Here is a 19,419-nt window from a genome sequence, read left to right as displayed (position 1 = left end):
TGTTGACTAATCACTTTTAGCTGTGCTTTAGTGAGTCCTAAATTTTGGTGAATTAAGCTTTAGAGGTTTAGTTGCATCTTTCTAAACTGCATGTCAGCCACCACTGTAAAAGTCGAATAGCCATTGTTTAGATCTGATTCCTTGCTGTTGGAGTACTTTTTATCACAACAGTACTGTAACTATTTATTTTTGTTACTAATTACATCATTAGATTTATAATGATTTCTTTCCAGATCAGTCAAGCAGTGCTACAGTATCTATGTTCTAAAGCAGGCTTGTCCAAGTTCAGTCCTTTTAGACTGCAAGTAGCCCGGGTTTTCAGGATATCTTTCATGAATATGCATACTCTTCCCTGAGCTATCTTAATTTTACTCTGATTACACATACAATTAATTATTACAATGTAATCACTACTTTTTTACTTCAACTTTTTATTAATATTGAAAAAAATTCAATCTTATTCTTGCAATTACTGTTACTTATTCAGTCTTACTCTCGTGCATACCCACACTCACTCATAAGCTACATGCATAGGCTGTACAGTTACTTAAACTTCAGAAGTTTAAGTAACTGTACAGCCTATGCGTGTAGCTTATGAGTGAGTGTGGGTATGCACGAGAGTAAGACTGAATAAGTAACAGTAATTGCAAGAATACGATTGAATTTTTTTCAATATTAATAAAAAGTTGAAGTAAAAAAGTAGTGATTACATTGTAATAATTAATGAATATGCATGAGAGAGATCTGCATACAGTGGATGCAGTGGGCATGCAAAACTTTCTCATGCATATTCATTAGGGATATCCTGAAAACCTTGTCTTTTTGCAGCCCTGGAGGACTGAACTTGGACAAGCCTGTCCTAAAGGGTGACTTGTGACCCTTTCTGGTGTCTGAGGCACACCTATCTACAATTACAGTTCTGACTTGCCCATTTGAAATCAGTACTACTGTTATTAAAATGAATCAGAAGTAACAAGTCAGCCCAGACTGGCCTAAAATCTGTCTCCAGAAACTGAGTCACCAGGAAGGGTTTTTTTGTTTTCTTTTTATATATATCTATACTGGGATAAATGCACTTAAAGATATGGTCTAAGAAATGAGGACCATCTGGTTCACTGACATTTAACAAAATAGAAGAGCTGGCAAGAAAACAGTTAATTGTGGGAACCTTTAATCATTTTCCCTTGTGCATGTGCTTCTAAAATGAAAGATATGTGAAAAAGGCAGACACAAGTAACACAGCACACCAACTGAGAAAGTGTTAGGTATACAGTATTCAGAAAAACTAGGAGAATGTATTCCACATATCCATGGAAATTAAAAACCAACAATAACAACACTCCCCCCCCCCCCCCCCCCCCCGATTAAGCCAAATTGTCAAAAAAAGAGACTGAGATCAAAGAATAATCCCCAAAGGATGTGAGTCATATGTGAGTAAGAAGGGTGTGGTGCATGGTGGAAGTTCACCATTCTAGGGAACTTCCCTGACATTACTAAGCGGGGGGGGGGGGGGGGGGGGGAAAGAAAGAAAGAAGTTAAACATAAAGACAACTTTGCTGCTTTTGTGTAATAACAGTCCTGCTTGAGATTATCGAAAGCAACCCTTGCTTTGACTTCAAGACTCCAACCACTTATTAAATAAATGTACAAGCCAAGCCCCAAAATGCTAAATAAAATTAATATTTGTGCATGGTTAAGTAATAAGAAACAAGGGAATGTGATGTTGCAAGGGAGTACAGGTACATAGTGAGCTAGTTACATAATTATCTCTATATATGGTGATACCAGCAACAAAGCCCTTGAAAAACTGAGCTGTTTGTTTTGACATTTGATTTTGTTCCAAAAGAGGATCGGTAAATTGTTTATATACTGTATTGTTCAACTACACATATTTTAGACAAGTTGCATTTCAACTGCTGTTTGCCGCAGACTAGCTCTGAGGATCCTGTCTGTAGGTGCTTCCTCTGGTATCTAAATAAGAGTTATGATATGAATCCTTCACCAATTGTCTGCTTTCAGTCTGGCTTAGAAAAGAGCCAGGTCAGGGTATTTTCCAAACACTGGTAGATGGAACTGTCCTAAAACAACATCTATCCAAAACAGAACATGCTACAAAATGGGTAACACTCATGTGTTAAGCAAACCAGCTTATCTAGGCATTTGGTAAATGCACCACATATTGACTGTTTCTGATCAAGCTGAAATTAACAATTTCTCATAGATAAGGACAATTTTCAAACTTAGCTAAGTTGCATGGAAGGGCATTTTTTATATGACGTCTAAATCCGATTTTGGACGTTTTGTGCGAACAGGAAAGAAAGTCATTTTCAAAAATGAAAAAAAAATCTTTTTTTCAAAAATACTGTTTCAAACAAGGTTTTGTACTTTTTTATCCACTAAAAAAAAAAAACAGAAGTGCAAAACATAGAGATTCATGGCATTGGGATGTAGGGGGAGCCAGCATTTGGGGCACCCTAGAGGGCACTTCTGTGCACTTCATAAAATGCTCCCAGGTACAAATATCACCTTTTCTTCCTTATCTTGCCCCCCTGAGCCCTCCAAAATTCACCCAAAACCCACTGTCCCCCACTACAATAGCCCTTATAGGTGAAGGGGGCACCTATATGTGGGTACAGTAGGGTTTTGGTGACTTTGGGAGGGTTCACTGTTTCCACAAGTGTGACAGGTAGAGGGAGATAGAGACCTGGGTCCCCCTCTGTGCACTGCACCATACACCACACTACTCCAGAGACCTGCATGCTGCTCTAATATATATGACTTTAACATCTGCAGCTGTCATAGAGGCTGGTAAGTCATATTTTTAGTTACATTTTATGGGGGTAGGAGGGGGTCAGTGACCACTGGGGAGGTATTGGGAGGTCATTCCTGATTTCCTCCAGTGGTCATCTGGTCATTTAGGGCACCTTTTTTGTGCCTTGTTCATTCTGAAAACAGGTCTAGATGAAAACATCCAAGTATTGGCATGCCCTAATCCCGCCTTCAAATTGCCCCGACATACTCCCTTGTGATTTGAATGCACTTCTGATGGACATCATAGAAAAACATCTAAAAATTGGTTTAAAAAATACTGATTTGGATGTTTTTGTGAGAAAAATGTCCAAATGCTGCTTTATGTCACTTTTTAGGGATTTTTCTCTTCTGAAAATGAGTCCCTAAATCAGCCAAATATTATGGGCCATGTTTCATCAAGTTTTAACCACAACTAACCCATGGAATGTTAGGCTGAAAATTTTCCTAAATTTAGTAATGTATACTTTAGCCAATTGTCTCACTGATGTGCAGCATTTTGAATACTGGCCCCAGCATCCTGGTCATTGCCCCCCCCCCCCCCAAAGGCTGAATTCCCATTCCTTCTCCTCATGAAGCCCAATGTGTGACAAAACCTTCCCCCAAGTCGCCTGTTCCCCTCCCAACTGATGTGTGACAAATACTTTTTTTGAGCCATCAATCCCCTTCTTCCCTCAACCCTCCCCTACCCCCATCCCCAATATGGCAAAATCTCTCACAGCCCCAAAACTGATGCAAATACATCCGACCACCCTAGTTTGCTCCCTTCATCTGCCCCACCAGACCCACTCCTTGCATTTTAAAATTTTCCATATAAAGGCTGGTGGCAGAAGAGGGAGTATGCCCTCCTTACCCAAAGGTGCCACATTCAAAATGGTACTGGCCAAACTGCCATTTGCATTATTCCCCCTTGTAAATTTTCAGAGGAACCCATCTAACCACCTATATCACATTTAGAATGTATCATATTATGACATAGTATTTGTTGACGTGACTTCTTTCCATGTATCCCTTCCCCCCTTTTGTTTTGCTAAATGCCACACTCATAGCTGCTGTTAATAATTTGTATGTTGGATATTTGCATTGACTTGAATTGAGCTGTGTGTAGGAATTGTCATGCTAACTGAAAATAATGTATATTTTCTTGAATGCAAAAAAAAAAAACCCCAAACAACTTCCTAATTGTCTGCAAACCCCCTCCCCTCCCCTAAGCTGTTCATTTCCTTCTATTAGAGATGTGCATTCATTAGTGAGCATTTTGTTGATAAATGCAGTGGTTCTCAACCCTTTTCAAGGGGCAAACCTAGCTAGTTGGATTTTCAGGATTCCCAAAATGAACATGCATGAGTTAGAATTGCATACAGTGCGCTTCCTATATCTATTTTAATTGTTGGAATCCTGACAATCCATCTGGCTAGGTTTTCCTCCAAAAGAGGATTGAGAAACACTGTATTTAAGCACTAAATTCGTGTAATGTGCACTAACCGGTGAATTAATGCTAAGCCTATTAATGTATGTTAAAAGCTATAGTGGGGCTCATTTTCGAAAGAGAAAAGCATCCAAAAAAGTGTCATAAAGCAGCATTTGAATGAATTTCTTCTCGAAACATTCAAATCAGTATTTTAAAACCTATTTTGCATACGTTTATCCATGCAATTCGTCCGCAGTGCGTCCAAATCACAAGGGAGCCTGCTGAGGGCATTTCGGAGGCAGGATTTGGGTGCTCCTAATACTTGGATGTTTTATAGCCATAGGGGAACAAAACGAAACCATCTAGGGCAAAAGCTTCAACATTTTGATCTAGACCTGTTTTTAGAACAAATAAGGCACAAAAAGCTGCCCTAAATGAAGAGATGACTACTGGAGGGAATCAGGGATGACCCCCTTACTCTCTCGGGGGTCGACTAGGGAAACAAATCGGAGAAAGGTTTCTTCACTCAATGTGCAATTAAACTCTGGAATTCGTTGCCAGAGAATGTGGTAAAGGTGGTTAGCTTAGCGGAGTTTTAAAAAGGTTTGGACGGCTTCCTAAAGGAAAAGTCCATAGACCGTTATTAAATGGACTTGGGGAAAATCCACTATTTCTGGGATAAGCAGTATAAAATGTTTTGTACATTTTTGGGATCTTGCCGGGTATTTGTGACCTGGATTGGCCACTGTTGGAAACAGGCTGCTGGGCTCAATGGACCTTTGGTCTTTCCCAGTATGGCAATACTTATGTACTTATGTATATGACCCTCTCCCCCCCCCCCCCCAAGCTGTGACTAAAAATTGTACTTACCAGCATCTATGACAGCTGCAGATGTTACAGCCAGTTCTATTAGAGCAGCAAGCAGGTCCCTAGAGAATCGTAGTGGTCAGTGCAGTGCACCGAAGAGAAGGCAACCCAGGCCCTTATCTCACTCTACCTATCACACTTGTGATGGAAACTGTGAGCACTCCAAAACTCACCATAAACCTACTGCACCCACATATAGGTGACCCCCTTCACCCATAGGAGCTATTGTGGTAGTGTATAGTTGGGGGCAGTGGATTTTTGAGTGAGTTTTGGAGGGCTCAGCAGATAAGGGGTTAACGGTAAGATGTGTACCTGGGAGCTTTTATTTGAAGTTCACAGCAGTGCTCCCTAGGGTTCCCCATTGCTCTCCTGGGATGTCTGTGTTGTCAGTCTGTTAAAAATGCTGGCTCCTCCTACAGCCCAAAGGCTTGATTTTGTGTGTTTTGCACTTGGACTTTTTTTCTCTCTCCCAAAATAGACTAAAAAGAATACACAGAGCACAAAACCATCTAGCATTTGGCCATTTTTGAAAAAATAAAATAAAATAAATGTTTTTGCTATTTTGAAAATGGCTATATTTCGTATTCGGACTTGGGATGCTTAGCACAAAACGTTCAAAGACTGACTTAGATATCATATTGAAAATGCCCCTCCACATGTTAAAATAATCCCATTAAAATGAATGCGTAAAACAAACTGAAAAAAAAAGAAAACACCCCCAAATCAAGGGATAAAGCTAAACAAACTGAAAACAAACTGCAGATTTTTTGGTGTGTCTTCCAGATCCTACACAATCACAGCCATCTGTATTTGTTGCAAAGGAGTTTGATTCGGTTACTGTTATGTTTGCTTTTATTTCTGCAAGTGGATGTTTATAGGTATCCATTTCTCAAGAGGAGTACCAAATGGTTAGGAGTAGGCTGCAAACCAGGGAAGCCAGGTTCAAATCCTACTGTCACTCCTTGTGATCATGCACACCTTGCTTAACTCTCCATTGCCTCAGGTAGTTAATTGTAAGCGCTCTAGGAAAAGGAAAATGCTACTGATGAAAAAAAAACCTGTGAGCTAAATCTAAGATCTCTTCCCTTCCCTCAGTAAAGAAATATTGTCTCATTTTCCCTTTAACTCTCCCTTTGTTCTATTTCATATGATGAGGCTCCTGAACTTCTATTTCTATCAAAATGCAACTTTTTTTTAAATCATGAAAATCTGCCAATTATTTCAGTTTTCAAATTCTATCTAATCAGATAGCCCTAGAATTTGAATGACTCACTATCAGGCTTATTTTCGAAAGAGAAGGGCATCCATCTTTCGACACAAATCGGGAGATGGGCGTCCTTCTCCCAGGGTCGCCCAAATTGGCATAATCGAAAGCCAATTTTGGGCGTCCCCAACTGCTTTCTGTCACGGGGACGACCAAAGTTCATGGGGGCATGTTGGAAGCATAGTGAATGGGGGTCTGGGGCGTGCGTACACATGGGCGTCCTCGGCCAATGATGGAAAAAAGAAGGGCGTCCCTGACGAACACTTGGCCGACTTTACTTGGTCCTTTTTTTTTTACGACCAAGCCACAAAAATGGGCCCTAAATGACCAGATGACCACCGGAGGAAATTGGGGATGACCTCCCCTTACTCCCCCAGTGGTCACTAACACCCTGCCACCCTAAAACAATTTTTAAAATATTTTTTCCAGCTTCTATGCCAGCTTCAAATATCATACCCAGCTCCATGACAGCAGTATGCAGGTCCCTGGAGCAGTTTTAGTGGGCACTGCAGTGCACTTCAGGCAGGCGGACTCAGGCCCATCCCCCCCCCACCTGTTATACTTGTGGTGGTAAATGTGAGCCCTCCAAAACCCACCACAAACCCACTGTACCCACATCTAGGTGCCCCCTTCATCCCTAAGGGCTATGGTAGTGGTGTACAGTTGTGGGGAGTGTGTTTTGGGGGGCTCAGCACACAAGATAAGGGAGCTATGCACCTGGGAGCTTTTTCTGAAGTGCACTGCAGTGCCCCCTATGGTGCCCAGTTGGTGTCCTGGCATGTGAGGGGGGCCAGTGCACTATGAATGCTAGCTCCTCCCACAACCAAATGGCTTGGATTTGGTCATTTCTGAGATGGGCATCCTCATTTTCCATTATCGCCGAAAATCGGGGGCGACCATCTCTAAGGATGACCATCTCTAAGGTCGACCTAAATGTTGAGATTTGCATGTCCCCGACTGTATTATTGAAACGAAAGATGGCCGCCCATCTTGTTTCGATAATACTGGTTTCCCCGCCCCTTCGTGGGGACGTCCTGCGAGGACTGTCCTTACTGTGTCTATATGAAAAGTCTTCATGAAACAGCTCTTAATTTAGTTTAAAGGAGGTCATTTTTGAAGGGTCAGGTGGCGTTTACATGTGTGAAAAATCTGGTTTAAATAGCGATTTTAGAAAAGCTGCTCTTGTGTATATCTGCAGCAAGCACAGATTTCAAAAGAGCATGTTCAGGGTGTGTCATGGGCAGATTTTTAAAAATATATACTTTCCATTTTACAAAGGGAATATGGGCTTAATTCAGAACTTTCCCTATCTGCCTTTACATCTCCTCCAAATCATGCATAAGTGTCAGTTAACTGAACCAGAGCTCCAGAGAGACAAAACTAGGCCTGGGGCAAACAATCTTCTGGACCCTGCCCCCCCCCCCCACCACCGTTGACCCCCCCCCCCACACACACACTGCTGCTCCCCCTGCTGCCACCGCCGCTGCCCCCCCTGCTGCAGTAAACAAGAGAGCCAGCTACAGGTACTTCTTCCTGCCGCGTCCCATCTCCTGTGAAGTAACTTCCTGTTTCTGCATAGGCAGGACGCGGCAGGAAGAAGGACCTATGGCTGGCAGAGCGGTCTCTTTTGATCGCTAGTGCCAGGCCCTCCTTGGAGGCCAGGTCTGGGGGATCTTGTCCTCCCTGCCCCCCTCTCTTGGTGGCCCTAAATTGCACATTGGACATGGGGTTTCTAGGAGTGAGTAAGGGACTAATTGTGTTTCTTTCTTTAATCTTAAGAGCTATCAGAAAAAGCCAAAAGATTGAGGTTTAGAACTCAGATCATTAATTGGCTCCTCTGTGCATATAGATTTACAAATCCAGCACTTACACTTGTAGGTACCAGTGCTTACAGGCGTAACACCCTGCATGAAACAGCTTCTTTTTTTTTTTTTGGTAACATAGCTATTTCTGCTGTAAGTGGAGGCAAATTCATGTTCTCTCATACATCCTTATACCTGTTCTACAAAAGGCTCAACATTCAGCCTGATTTTCAAAGCACTTAGACTTAAAAAGTTGCATGGTAATCTATGGAACGTTGTGCTTTGAAAATGAGCCCCTGTGGACTAGATTCTATATAATCAAGCCTAAAAGTTCAGCACCAAAATTAATTTTGCCTAAGTGCATTCTAAAAAGTATGCTTTAATTTAGGCATACTTTATAGAACAAGCCTAAATTTCCACGCGGTTTATAGAATATGCCAAGCGTTGGTCCATGCAACAAAATTTAGTCGCGGGCAGTTACACCAAGTAAAACCTGGTGTAAATGCCAATGCCTAAATTATACGCAGATCGGCTGTATTCTATAACCACACGTATAGATATTAAAAACGCCCATGACCCGCCCATGGCCATGCCCCCTTTTCAACTATGTGACTTACCTCCCTGTTTACAAAGCCGTGCAGCATTGCCGACACAGCCCATTCAAAGTGAATGGTCTGTGTTGGCAGTACCGCACTGCCAGCCACTAGCTTGACTTTGTAAGCAGGAGTTTTAGAATTTACATGCAGCATGTTATAGAACGTGCTTAGATAATTCTGCACATATATTCTAATTAATGCCAATTAGTGTCAATCATTGCTTGTTAATTGACAATTATTAGTGCTGATTGGTTTGTTAACCAATTAGGTTATGCACATTGTTATGGAATACACTTTGATTTCTGTGTGGAAATCTCAGCATGATATATAGAATCAGGGGGGGGGGGGGGGGTTGTGTCCCTTTTCATCTGTTTTGCCTGCACTTAAATGCACACCAAATCAAGGCACATCCTTGTAGTAGCTGAAAGGAGGGCAATTACTGAGTTACCTGGGCTAATGCCTGAAAATTTTTTCATACTGCTTGCACTCTATCTATATTCTTTCAGCTGCACTAATGATAAGCAATTATCTTTATATGCTGGGTTTTTTTCCCACACTTATATTTTTCTACATTTATATTCCAGAAAATTCTCATTCATTGGCCTTCAGACTCACTCTTTGGCATTCATGTCTTCCAGACGTTTGTTCATTTTTTAAACAATGTAGCATTTTTAACTTAGCACTTTAACTTGTCATTGACATTTGTAGGACCAGTATCGATTTTTAAGGTATTTGCTTTGCTGGTTTAAACACATACTACTACTGTATGTTCACTAATTAGCTGGCCATTTATAGCAGAGGACAGGAAGAAGGGTTTCAAATTTCAGTTAATCGTCTCTGCCATACGACATATACAGCACTCTGTCATGCTGAGGAGAGGTCTAATTGGATTATATCTAAGGGAATGAAACCGAACTGTAATGGTAGTACAGTACGCAGCGTTCGCATACACCATGCATATAGTCCACATTTGTGTTTTCTTGCTTTTTGTAAACCGCTTTAAAACGTTGTTGTATTGAGCGGTGTATCGAGTTATTAAATCAAATCAATTCAGTAAATAATGTGGCGATCCATCAGCTTCTTCTTATCTCTTGGGGCAGAGGCACCCTTTCACCCACTTTTGCCTTAGCTCGTATCTGCCATCATGCGACCGTTCGCAAACATCCTTGCTGTTAAATGACTGTCAAAAGCAGCGATGGGGAAAATGCATAGTTTTTTCTTTCTTTCTATAACATGCAAAGACGGAGATAGAAAGATCTGTTTTAATGAAAACAAACACCGCCAACTCCCCCACCCCGTATGGAGGGGAAGGGGCTTCGCTTGGGTCGGGGGGGGGGGGGGTTCTGATCACGCGCGCCCCGCAGTTTCCTGAGAAACGGGAGGACCTATGACATGTCATCCTCATCCCCCCTGCTACTGCTTCATGGCTCTTCTCCCCTCCAATAAGACCGCTGCAAAGTCAGCATTAACAGTCGCCGGTTGCCTTCCACTACCTCTTTTTTTTGCATGACTAGCTCGTAGCCTGCCCTGTCCTCAGCTGCCGGCTCAGCTCCAGCGCGCTCTCCGAGCTCAGGCGGGGGAGGGCGCTCCGTCACCGGCGGGAGGGGCAGGCAGGCGGAAGCAGAGTTGCGTTTCGGTTTTCGGGCGCAGACGGCACAGAAGGAAGGAGAGGGCTTGGGGGAGCCGCCGTCAGAAGCCCCGTACGCTGCTCCGCAGCATGCCCGCTGCCCTCTTCGCCGCGCCGTCCTTGCGCTTCCCTTGAGCAACAGCAGCGCGCGCCAGGCGAAGCCCCAGGGCGGCCGCGCGCCACTTCCGCCCTCCTTTGCCCGCGAGCCCCGAAGCCATGGAAGCGCCAGCGGACGAGGACTGGACGGCGGGGGCCACCGAGAAGAGAAAGGCCTGGGCTAAGAGCCGGGACTCGTGGCAGGCGTCCGAGGCCGAGGATCTCACGTCCGAAGCGGCGCCACCGGCGGACGAGCTGGAGCTGGCCGCCGACTCCGAGACAGGTCGGTCCTGCCGCACTTTTGCAGCCTGCCTGGGACTCGCATTGTAACTGCAACTTTCTTTAATGCTTTTCTTGTTTTGCTTCCTCCCGAAAGGGGCTGTTCCGAATGAAAAGATCGCGATCTGGCTCAAAGACTGTCGGTGAGTAAATCTTCTTGGTGCTCCGACTGTGCACGGCATGCAATGAGTCAACTTTCAAGACTTGGGAAGTTTGCGTGTTTGTTGTGACTACTAAATACTTGCGCCCTGCTTTTTTTTTTTTTTAGTCTGCCTTATGTTGCATATTATCTGGTTTTTGAAACTGGGACAGAGGGTTTTCAAAGGGCACAGCCGCCCCAAATATATTCAGTTCATAGTTCTTTCACACCCCACCGTGATCATGACTCTTCAAGAGGCCAGGGAAATACAATACATTCTAATATAATTCAGTCTTTTCGAGCCTGTGGGCTACTGTTTGATTTTGTAATTGGAGAGAGATATAAGCACAGACGTTGCTTCCACCATCGCCCAGGGCAGGCGATGGGAGAAAATGTACCAGAATAGCAGGCTACTGATATTTCCGGTGCTTGGTTTAATAGTTTTGATTGATGGGGAAAAGTTAGGGACTGGCAAATCATTTACCAATAAAAATGTGGTACTTTTGCATAGTAGGTACGTCAGAATACGGTATTGGGTTGAAGATGGTTCTTTTAATACTCCTTTTGTTGTAAGGTGTGTGCCTATAATTTTTTTACAGTAGTATTTCATACTTATCTCCCAGGGCACTGATATAAGAACTTGTATCTCTCTTTCCTAGACCATGTGATGTGATATGATATCTGCCTTTCTCTGCAAACCGTGAGACAGGCACCTTGCTCTGGAATAATGTTTTGCCTCTTAATCTTAACAGCTACTGTGGGAAATAGACATCTGGGGGGACAAGTGAAAACTTAAAGCTGCAACATTAGTAGTCATATTTTTATATTATTTGTTTGGTAGGTACAACAGAGAGAGAGAGCTCCTTTTTGGCACTTTTCAAAGGTGGCTGGAAAGGGTTGGTGAACTGGTGGGGGTGGGAGGAGAGAGGTGGTCTACCCTCTTGGACATAGGGTGCATCCTGTAGGAGTGATGTTTTATATGATCAAATTTGAAGAATTCTCCAAATGCATGCATATGGACTAGTTGTTATTTTGGTTTATTTTTCTTTTTATCTTGAGGGTTAGATCTTTGACCTTGAAAGTTTCTGAAACTTTAGAAATGGCATTTAAATTTTCTTCTATATAGCTGTTTCTCTGGTGATGGTGGACAAACTGATGCAGTTTGTTATGAATCTCATGTAAATTCTACAGTGCCTGTCAAAATAACACCAAATGAAGAGGGGACAGATTTTTAAGAAAAGGGGTGTGGCAGTAATTAAAGGTACATATCCTTTAGGACACATAATACTGCCCCTTCACTTTTTCCAGTCTGAGCCCCTGCTTCTGTTTTGGTTATGTTTACGAGCCTTGCAGAAAAGACTACATGAGATTGGCAACAGCCTCTGCACAGTAGCATTCTAACTTGCTTGTAGAAAAAAAAAACCTTTCAGAAACTTTAAATGCAAGCATTGTTTTGAGGTTCATATTGGAAATGTTCCCGCCTACATGGTGGATATTATTTGTCTCCCTATTAGAAGATTAGGTAGGACCCTGCGAGATCGAATACTTTACATTATCCTCAGCCAACTCTATATCTGTCTAAGATAAATTATATTATGATGATATATCAAGCTGCTTGTATTTGGAATTCCGTGCCTTCAGAAATTAGGCAGATCAGATCTTATCCACTTTTTTTAGGAAATATTTGAAAGTGCATTTGTTCCATGAACACTTATTAATAGAGAATTAATTAAATTACATTTTATTTCTGATATGTAATTCCCAATGTCTGATTGGTTAAATTGCTTTGTAATCTGCTTAGAACTGTGTAGTATTGGCAGAATATAAGCTTGTGATGTAAAGGGGTCCTTTTATTAAGCTGTGATAGACATTGGCCTTAGCGCTCCCTTGCGCCCTTTTACCGTGGCCGGAAAAATCCTGATTTTCAGTATTTTTTCCTTGTGCTAATGTTGCCATTAGTGCGCTTCCATTTAAAAAAATTATCATGGAATCCCTTACTGCCTCCTATTTTATAGACAGTAAGGGTTCCTGGGTTATTCGTGTGCTAACCAGTTAGCATGTGATAATGTAGGTGCAGTCACTAAGTGGTTAGTGCAGGAATGTCCACTCTCATGCCCCCTTAAAAAAAAAATAGCACATGGTTAGCATGCACACATGGCAAAACTAAGGTGGAATGCTTTAGTTTGTCCTTTATTAGGCTGTTTTTGCTGTGTTAGGCCTGCTTTAACACCTAATGCAACATAGTAGAAAGGCCTCTTGATCCCCAAGATAAGGAGAAAAAAAAACTTCCCACATGCATTTAGAGTGTTTCAGTTTTTTTCTCTATAGAAAAATGCTTCATCCTTATTGGGTTGTGGTCATTTTTCAAAAGGCAGCATCTGGAGTTAAGATCCACCTCTCACCCCACCCCATAGACCGCAGTCCAGTTATTCAGACAGCAGGAACGCTGTGTATGCCTGTGAACAGATGACTTTAACCAGACAATTAGCATTTTTTTCTTCCTTTGAAAAGCACTAAAAAGGGAATTTTAATCTAATTTTACTCCCAATTATTGTAAAAATTATCAAGGCCAAAAAACATAGTTGATATGAAATAAGTTAGGGCTCCTTTTATAAACTGGCACAACTGATTAGCATGCGCTGAATGTGAAGAAGTCCATTCAATTCTGATGGGTTTCTTCGCATTCAGCACACCCTAATTGGTAGTACAGCTTTTTAAAAGGAGCCTTGAGATATTACTTGCTGCATTAATGCCTCTGGCTTCATCTGGTGTAGTTAGCAATCTCCCCCCCCCCTTGTTTACTAAAGCTTAGCTTGAGTTATCTGGCGCAGGACCCATTTTATTCCTATGGGCCCTGCTGTAGATAACTCAAACTAAGCTTTAGTATACAACCCCCTTTGCCTTTCATTTTCATCCTATAGCATATACAAGAGTCATGAAAAGTTAGCTTCAGTAAAGTTATTTACTTGTATTTATGGCAATTAAAGCGTCCCTTTTACTAAGCTGCGCTAAAAAGTGGCCAGCGCTATCCCAGTGTGGATCCTTCTTGCACGCTATGGCCACTTTTAGTGCGGCAGTAAAAGGACCACATACTCCATTATTCCCATTAATGGCCACATGCTGATTTCCCCATTAACCCCCAGATTCTTTATAATTCACTTACAGGCAGATGATCAAAAGCAAACGCCGGCACTAGAGACTGTTAGCGCTATACTAGCGCTGACGTTTGCTACCACCCCATGATCAGAGCCCTCGAGAGCGTGAAACAACGCACTCGAGGGCTCTTAGCACTAGTAGCATGCAAATGCATGCTAATCAGCACTTAACACATTCATCCCCAATGATCAGCGTCCAGCACGCCAAAGATTGGGTCGCTGGCTGTGACAAACCCTACGCCAGCTCCGAGCTGGCATTAGGGTTTGCAGATCATTGGGGAGGAATGGTGAGCCCTGTCCAGCATGCATTTGCATGCTGCCAGGCCCCCATTTCCCTCTACAGCAAACCTGCCAGCAAGGGCAGTTGAGGACATCCAAAATTTGAACATTTCTGTGATGGGGCAGTTGAGGACGTCCAAATTTTGGACATTTCTGCAATGGGCAGAAAGACGTCTTTCTCATAGAAACATCCAATTTTGGACGTCCTCAACTGCCCTGTCGCTATACTTCCAACACCCCCTTGAAATTTGGCCATTCCTGCAACAGGGCAGTTGAAGACGTCCATCTTCCGATTTAAAGATGGACGTCCTTCTCTTTTCATTGGTCTCCAGCCCAGATCTGTCAAACAAGTGTGGGAGGATTGTGCTGAGTGCATGCTCAGGCACAATTCTCCCGCACTTCTACCCCATAATCAGAGATAATTGTGCTGCTTAAATTTGCATGCATTATCTCTGATCATAGGTCTAATAGCGCCCCGCGCTTTTCCAGCGCTATTTTAGAGCGCTGTTTGGAACAGCGCGGGGCTTTTGATCATCTGCCTGTTAGATTCTTAGATTTAGGTGCCGGAATCAGCATGATTTCTATAACACCGCGTGTAACTTAATTGGCTTAGCAAGCTGAGCGCTGATAACAGCACTTAAGCAATAATAAGCACTAATTGGCACTGATTAGAATTTAGGCGCACAACTTGCTAAGCTTATTCTGTAACGATGTGTGTCGAACTTCTAACGTGTGGAACACAAAAGGGGCGTGGTTATTCACGGGGAAATTGGCATTCCCAAATTTAGGCGCCTAGTTCTAGCATATGGCCCAGTGCGCCTAAATCTATGCACTGGGATTTACACCAGATTTTTATTGGTGTAAATGGATGCGCACAGATATTGGAACTGAAATATCAACTAAGCATATTCTATAATTTTTATTTTTGTTACATTTGTACCCCACACTTTCCCACTCATGGCAGGCTCAATGTGGCTTACATGGGGCAATGGAGGGTTAAGTGACTTGCCCAGAGTCACAAGGAGCTGCCTGTGCCTGAGGTGGGAATCGAACTCAGTTCCTCAGTTCCCCAGGACCAAAGTCCACCTCCCTAACCACTAGGCCACTCCTCCACTCCCTCTGCGCCTAAATGTAGGTGCAGATTATAGAATACGTTTAGTCAGCACTAATTTCAGTTCCTATTTTTTTTTAGGTGCCATATAGAATCTCCTCCTAAACGTGTGAGCACCTATTTTCTAGGCGGTAAGGGCTGGTGTGTTAATCCTGAGCTAATCAGTTAGCTCAGTGGTTCCCAAGCCTGGTCCTGGAGGCACCCCAGCCAGTCAGGTTTTTGGGATAGCTACAATGAATATCCATGAGAGAGATTTGCATGCAGTGGAGGCAGTGAATATTCATTATGGATATCCTGAAAACCTGACTGGCTTTTACGCCTCCAGGCCCAGGTTTGGGAACCACTGGGTTAGCGTGTGGTGATGTAGCTGCACTGATTAGTACACACACGCCTACGCTCTACCCCCCCCCCCCCCCCCCACACACACACACACACGCCCTCAGCACTAAAAAATTAATTCTATTTGTTAGAGCATGGGAAGTGTGTGCTGATCCCAAAACTACTACAGGACACTTGAGTGTGCCCTGCAGTAGTGCTTTTTACCCTGCGGTAAGCACACATTAATGCGTACCACAGCATAGTAAAAGGTCCCCAAAATGTGTTCTGCATATTCCAGAAGATTAGAAAAGAAACTATTGGCTCCTGCTTGACAGAGTAGTGAGTACTAGTGTAGTTTTAATTGATTTTTTGTGTGCAGATTTTTTATTTTATTTATTTATTGTTATGTGGGCAGATTTTTAAAGAACATTTTGTGGGGTTTTATTATTTTATTTTATTGCGCTGCAGCAAAATATAAATATACTTCTAACGTTGTAAAAAAAATGGGAGATCCATTTTAATTTATAGAAAATGTAAAGATTCATTTCCTAGTCAGTTTCATAACTAACATTTTTTTTAGCATGACAATTTGATTTACAAAATTTAGGTCATATTCATACCGAGTGCCTAGAATTCTGTTTTGACTTTGTCTATTTTGACCTTTATATGTTGGCTGGTCAAGCAGAACATGGTTATTAGTTGGATTTAGTGCATGCCTTTTCAGCAATTGGTCAAGGTGAGTTACATTCAGGTACACTAGAATTCCCTGTCCCCAGAGGGCTTAGTCTATTTTGACCCGGGGCATTGGAGGGTTAAATGATTTGCCTGAGATCACAAGGAATTCAAACTGGCCTTCCCTTGTTGTCAGCTCAGTGCTCTAACCACTAGTACAGTGCTGCTTAACCCAATCCATGGGGCACACAGTCAGGTTTTCAGGATATCTAGAATGAATATGCATAAGAGAGATTTGCATATGCTGCCTCCTTGGTATACAAATCTCGCTTGTACATATTCATGGTGGATATCCTGAAAATCTGACTGCCTGTGCCCTGAGGACTGGGATGAGAACCACTTCACTAGTCTACTCCTTGCTGTCCATGCTCATTTATCCCTGCCCATTGTTGAAGACATACCCCTTGCTGCCCATCAGCTATAGAAGCTTGAGCCCTTACAGGATATCACTTCTTATCCATGTCAGGCTTTTGTTGTCTTCCTAATTTGCATCTCAGCTATCCAGCTAGATCAGAGTATAAGGAGTAGTAGCCTACTGGTTAGCAGCAGCCAACTGAAAACTGAAAACCCCCCCCACACATGCAGTAAATCCAAAATCCTCATCTCTCACCCTTAATCCATACCTACCACACCACCTCTCTGTGTAATTGCCGCTTCTTGCCAGATCTGACTGAATTGCTTTTCATCTACTTAGCAAATGTTAGTAATCCAGTTTAGTACTAGTTGACAGCACTTGATTTTGAAGTGGGGAAATGTATCTACTGTACTTGATTTTTAATGGGAAAATCAGAAGGTAAATTGTGGGTCTTAAATTTATGCTGCTGTTGTATGGTATAAATCTCTTGTGTTAAATGAATTCTAGCTTCGGATGCTGCCTCAGATATAGATTAGTTTTGTTTTTGATTGAAAGATACCAGAATGCTGTGATGGTATCTGTAATTCCATATGAGTTTTGATGTATTCTATTAACATGCACTTTGGTTTTGACTGCTTTTCATTGGGGATTTTGCTACATACTGTAGAAAATCTTTCTATATATATATATATATATATATATATATATATATCAAACATATAAACAGCAAGTGACCGACTCATCTGCAAATGCACAGTAGAGTCGGAACGCTGAGAGTGTAGAAGTCCAAGCCCCGCCTCCACCAGCAGTACAGCCCAATAGGGAGGAGGGCTTGGACATGGGCGTGGAAATCGGAGGAGGAGGGGGCGGAAGTGAGGGAAACAGACGCTGGGGGGAGGGCAGGGTTGGTGGACAGGGGGGTGGGCGTAGGAAAACAAAAAACTAGCCCGTTGTTACGTGCTTAACGGCTAGTATATATATATATATATTCGGCTCCCAGTGCACTTCAGTAAGTAAGGAAGAAAGGAATTTTGGATTTAGCTTGCACCTTTTTTAAAATTGTAATTTGAGGCAAATTACATTCTGGTACATTAGGGGCCTGTTTACTAAGCCACACTAGCGTTTTTAGCACATGCTAAACGCTAGAGTTGCTCATATGTTCCTATGGGCAACTTAGCATTTAGCGCACCCTAATCAATGCATTTAAAAACACTAATGCGCCCTTAGTGCTCCTTAGCAAACAGGGTCCTAGGTATTTTCCAGTTCTGGAGGGCTTATAACAGTGGTTCCCAAACTTGTACTGGGAGAACCTACCAGTCAGGTTTTCAGGGTATCTGCAATGAATATTCATGTTTATAACAGTTGTTGAAGACTGAGCAATGAATATTCATGAGATTGATTTGCGTGCAAATTTTTCTCATGCATATTCAGTGTGCATATTCAGAAAACCTGACTGGCTGGGCTTCCTCCAGGACAGGTTTGGGAACCACTAGCTTACAATCTAAGTTTGTACGTGAGGTAGTGGAGGGTTACGTGCTTACTCAAGATCACAAGGAACTCAGTGAGGTTTGAACCTGGTTCCCTAGTTCTCAATTTGCAGCTCGAAGCATTAGGCTTTTTCTCCATCAAATCAAATCTGTTTAGGACAGAGCTCAGCATTTCCCAACTAGACCAAAAATCTTGTTTGCATTTTGAGAAAAACCTGCTGTGGGTTGAATATCCTCTTCATAACGGCCAGTTATGTGATTCATTAACTTTGCAGATTAAAAACCCATATGATGAGCATATTTGGGAGGCCCCCGCCTCTCATACGTGGCTGCATGAATCATAGTAATGGAAGTACTTCTAGAGCCGTCTTACTTTCTGAATTACCAACTAGCAATTACGTGCTAGTTGGTAATTCAGAAAGTAAGACAGATGTAGAAATACCTCTGTGTCAGGCATTGGGCCCCCTCCCCCACCCCCTCCCAAAAGTGTATGGGATGCTTGCTGAGTCCCTTGTAATGCCATATTCTCTCTGTTCAGTGGGGACCTTTCATGGCTGCTTTTGTTGGGATCTCTCTCAGTTGAAGGAGGACTCTGGTTTCTTGGATCCATTGTAGCAACTTTCTGAGAAGCTGTGGACATGTGATGTGCTTCCTTCTACAGTGACGTTAGTGTCTGCTCTGAATCACCTTACATATATGTTGAAAGTGGAAGTTTCAGATCCTATCCTAGAAGTAGCTCTCATTCTTACTGATACTTAAAGAGCTGCTGCCACCTTCATAGAAGAACCCTGGGATAAGGTATTGTTATAATGCGGCATCCTTTGCTTCCAAAAGGTGCTTTGTGTCTTTTCACTCCCCATTCTAAGTCCAGTGGGGCAGATATACATGAGCATGGAAACGGAGTTCTACTTGTTCATTAAAAAGAACTTTGATGATGTGATTGAACTTGTAATGAAAATATGCACCTGTCTGGACTCTTACTTTTAGCAAAATGACCCCTGTTTCTCCTTGAAGCAGATGTAAGGTGATAAGTGCCATACTATTCAGCTTATAAAGGGTAATTCTGTAACATGTACATGCCAACTGTGCATCT

General features: G+C 42.5%; 1 protein-coding gene across 1 annotated transcript in view; it reads left to right on the top strand.

The window, feature by feature from the left end:
- The first annotated feature begins 10,055 nt into the window (after nt 1–10,055).
- The window catches only part of ITPRID2 (ITPR interacting domain containing 2), a 106,074-nt gene continuing 96,710 nt past the window's right edge, over nt 10,056–19,419 (top strand). Inside the window, exons 1-2 of the mRNA XM_030210688.1 lie at nt 10,056–10,754; nt 10,848–10,893. Coding sequence (XP_030066548.1) covers nt 10,592–10,754; nt 10,848–10,893 — 209 coding nt within the window. The 5' untranslated portion in view covers nt 10,056–10,591. The remainder of the gene's footprint in view (nt 10,755–10,847; nt 10,894–19,419) is intronic.

This window comes from Microcaecilia unicolor, chromosome 7, assembly GCF_901765095.1.
Source record: "Microcaecilia unicolor chromosome 7, aMicUni1.1, whole genome shotgun sequence".
In the NCBI taxonomy this organism is placed as follows: Eukaryota; Metazoa; Chordata; class Amphibia; order Gymnophiona; family Siphonopidae; genus Microcaecilia; species Microcaecilia unicolor.
Note: the sequence above shows the minus strand (reverse complement) of the source record. Positions and strands in the feature narration are given on the sequence as shown.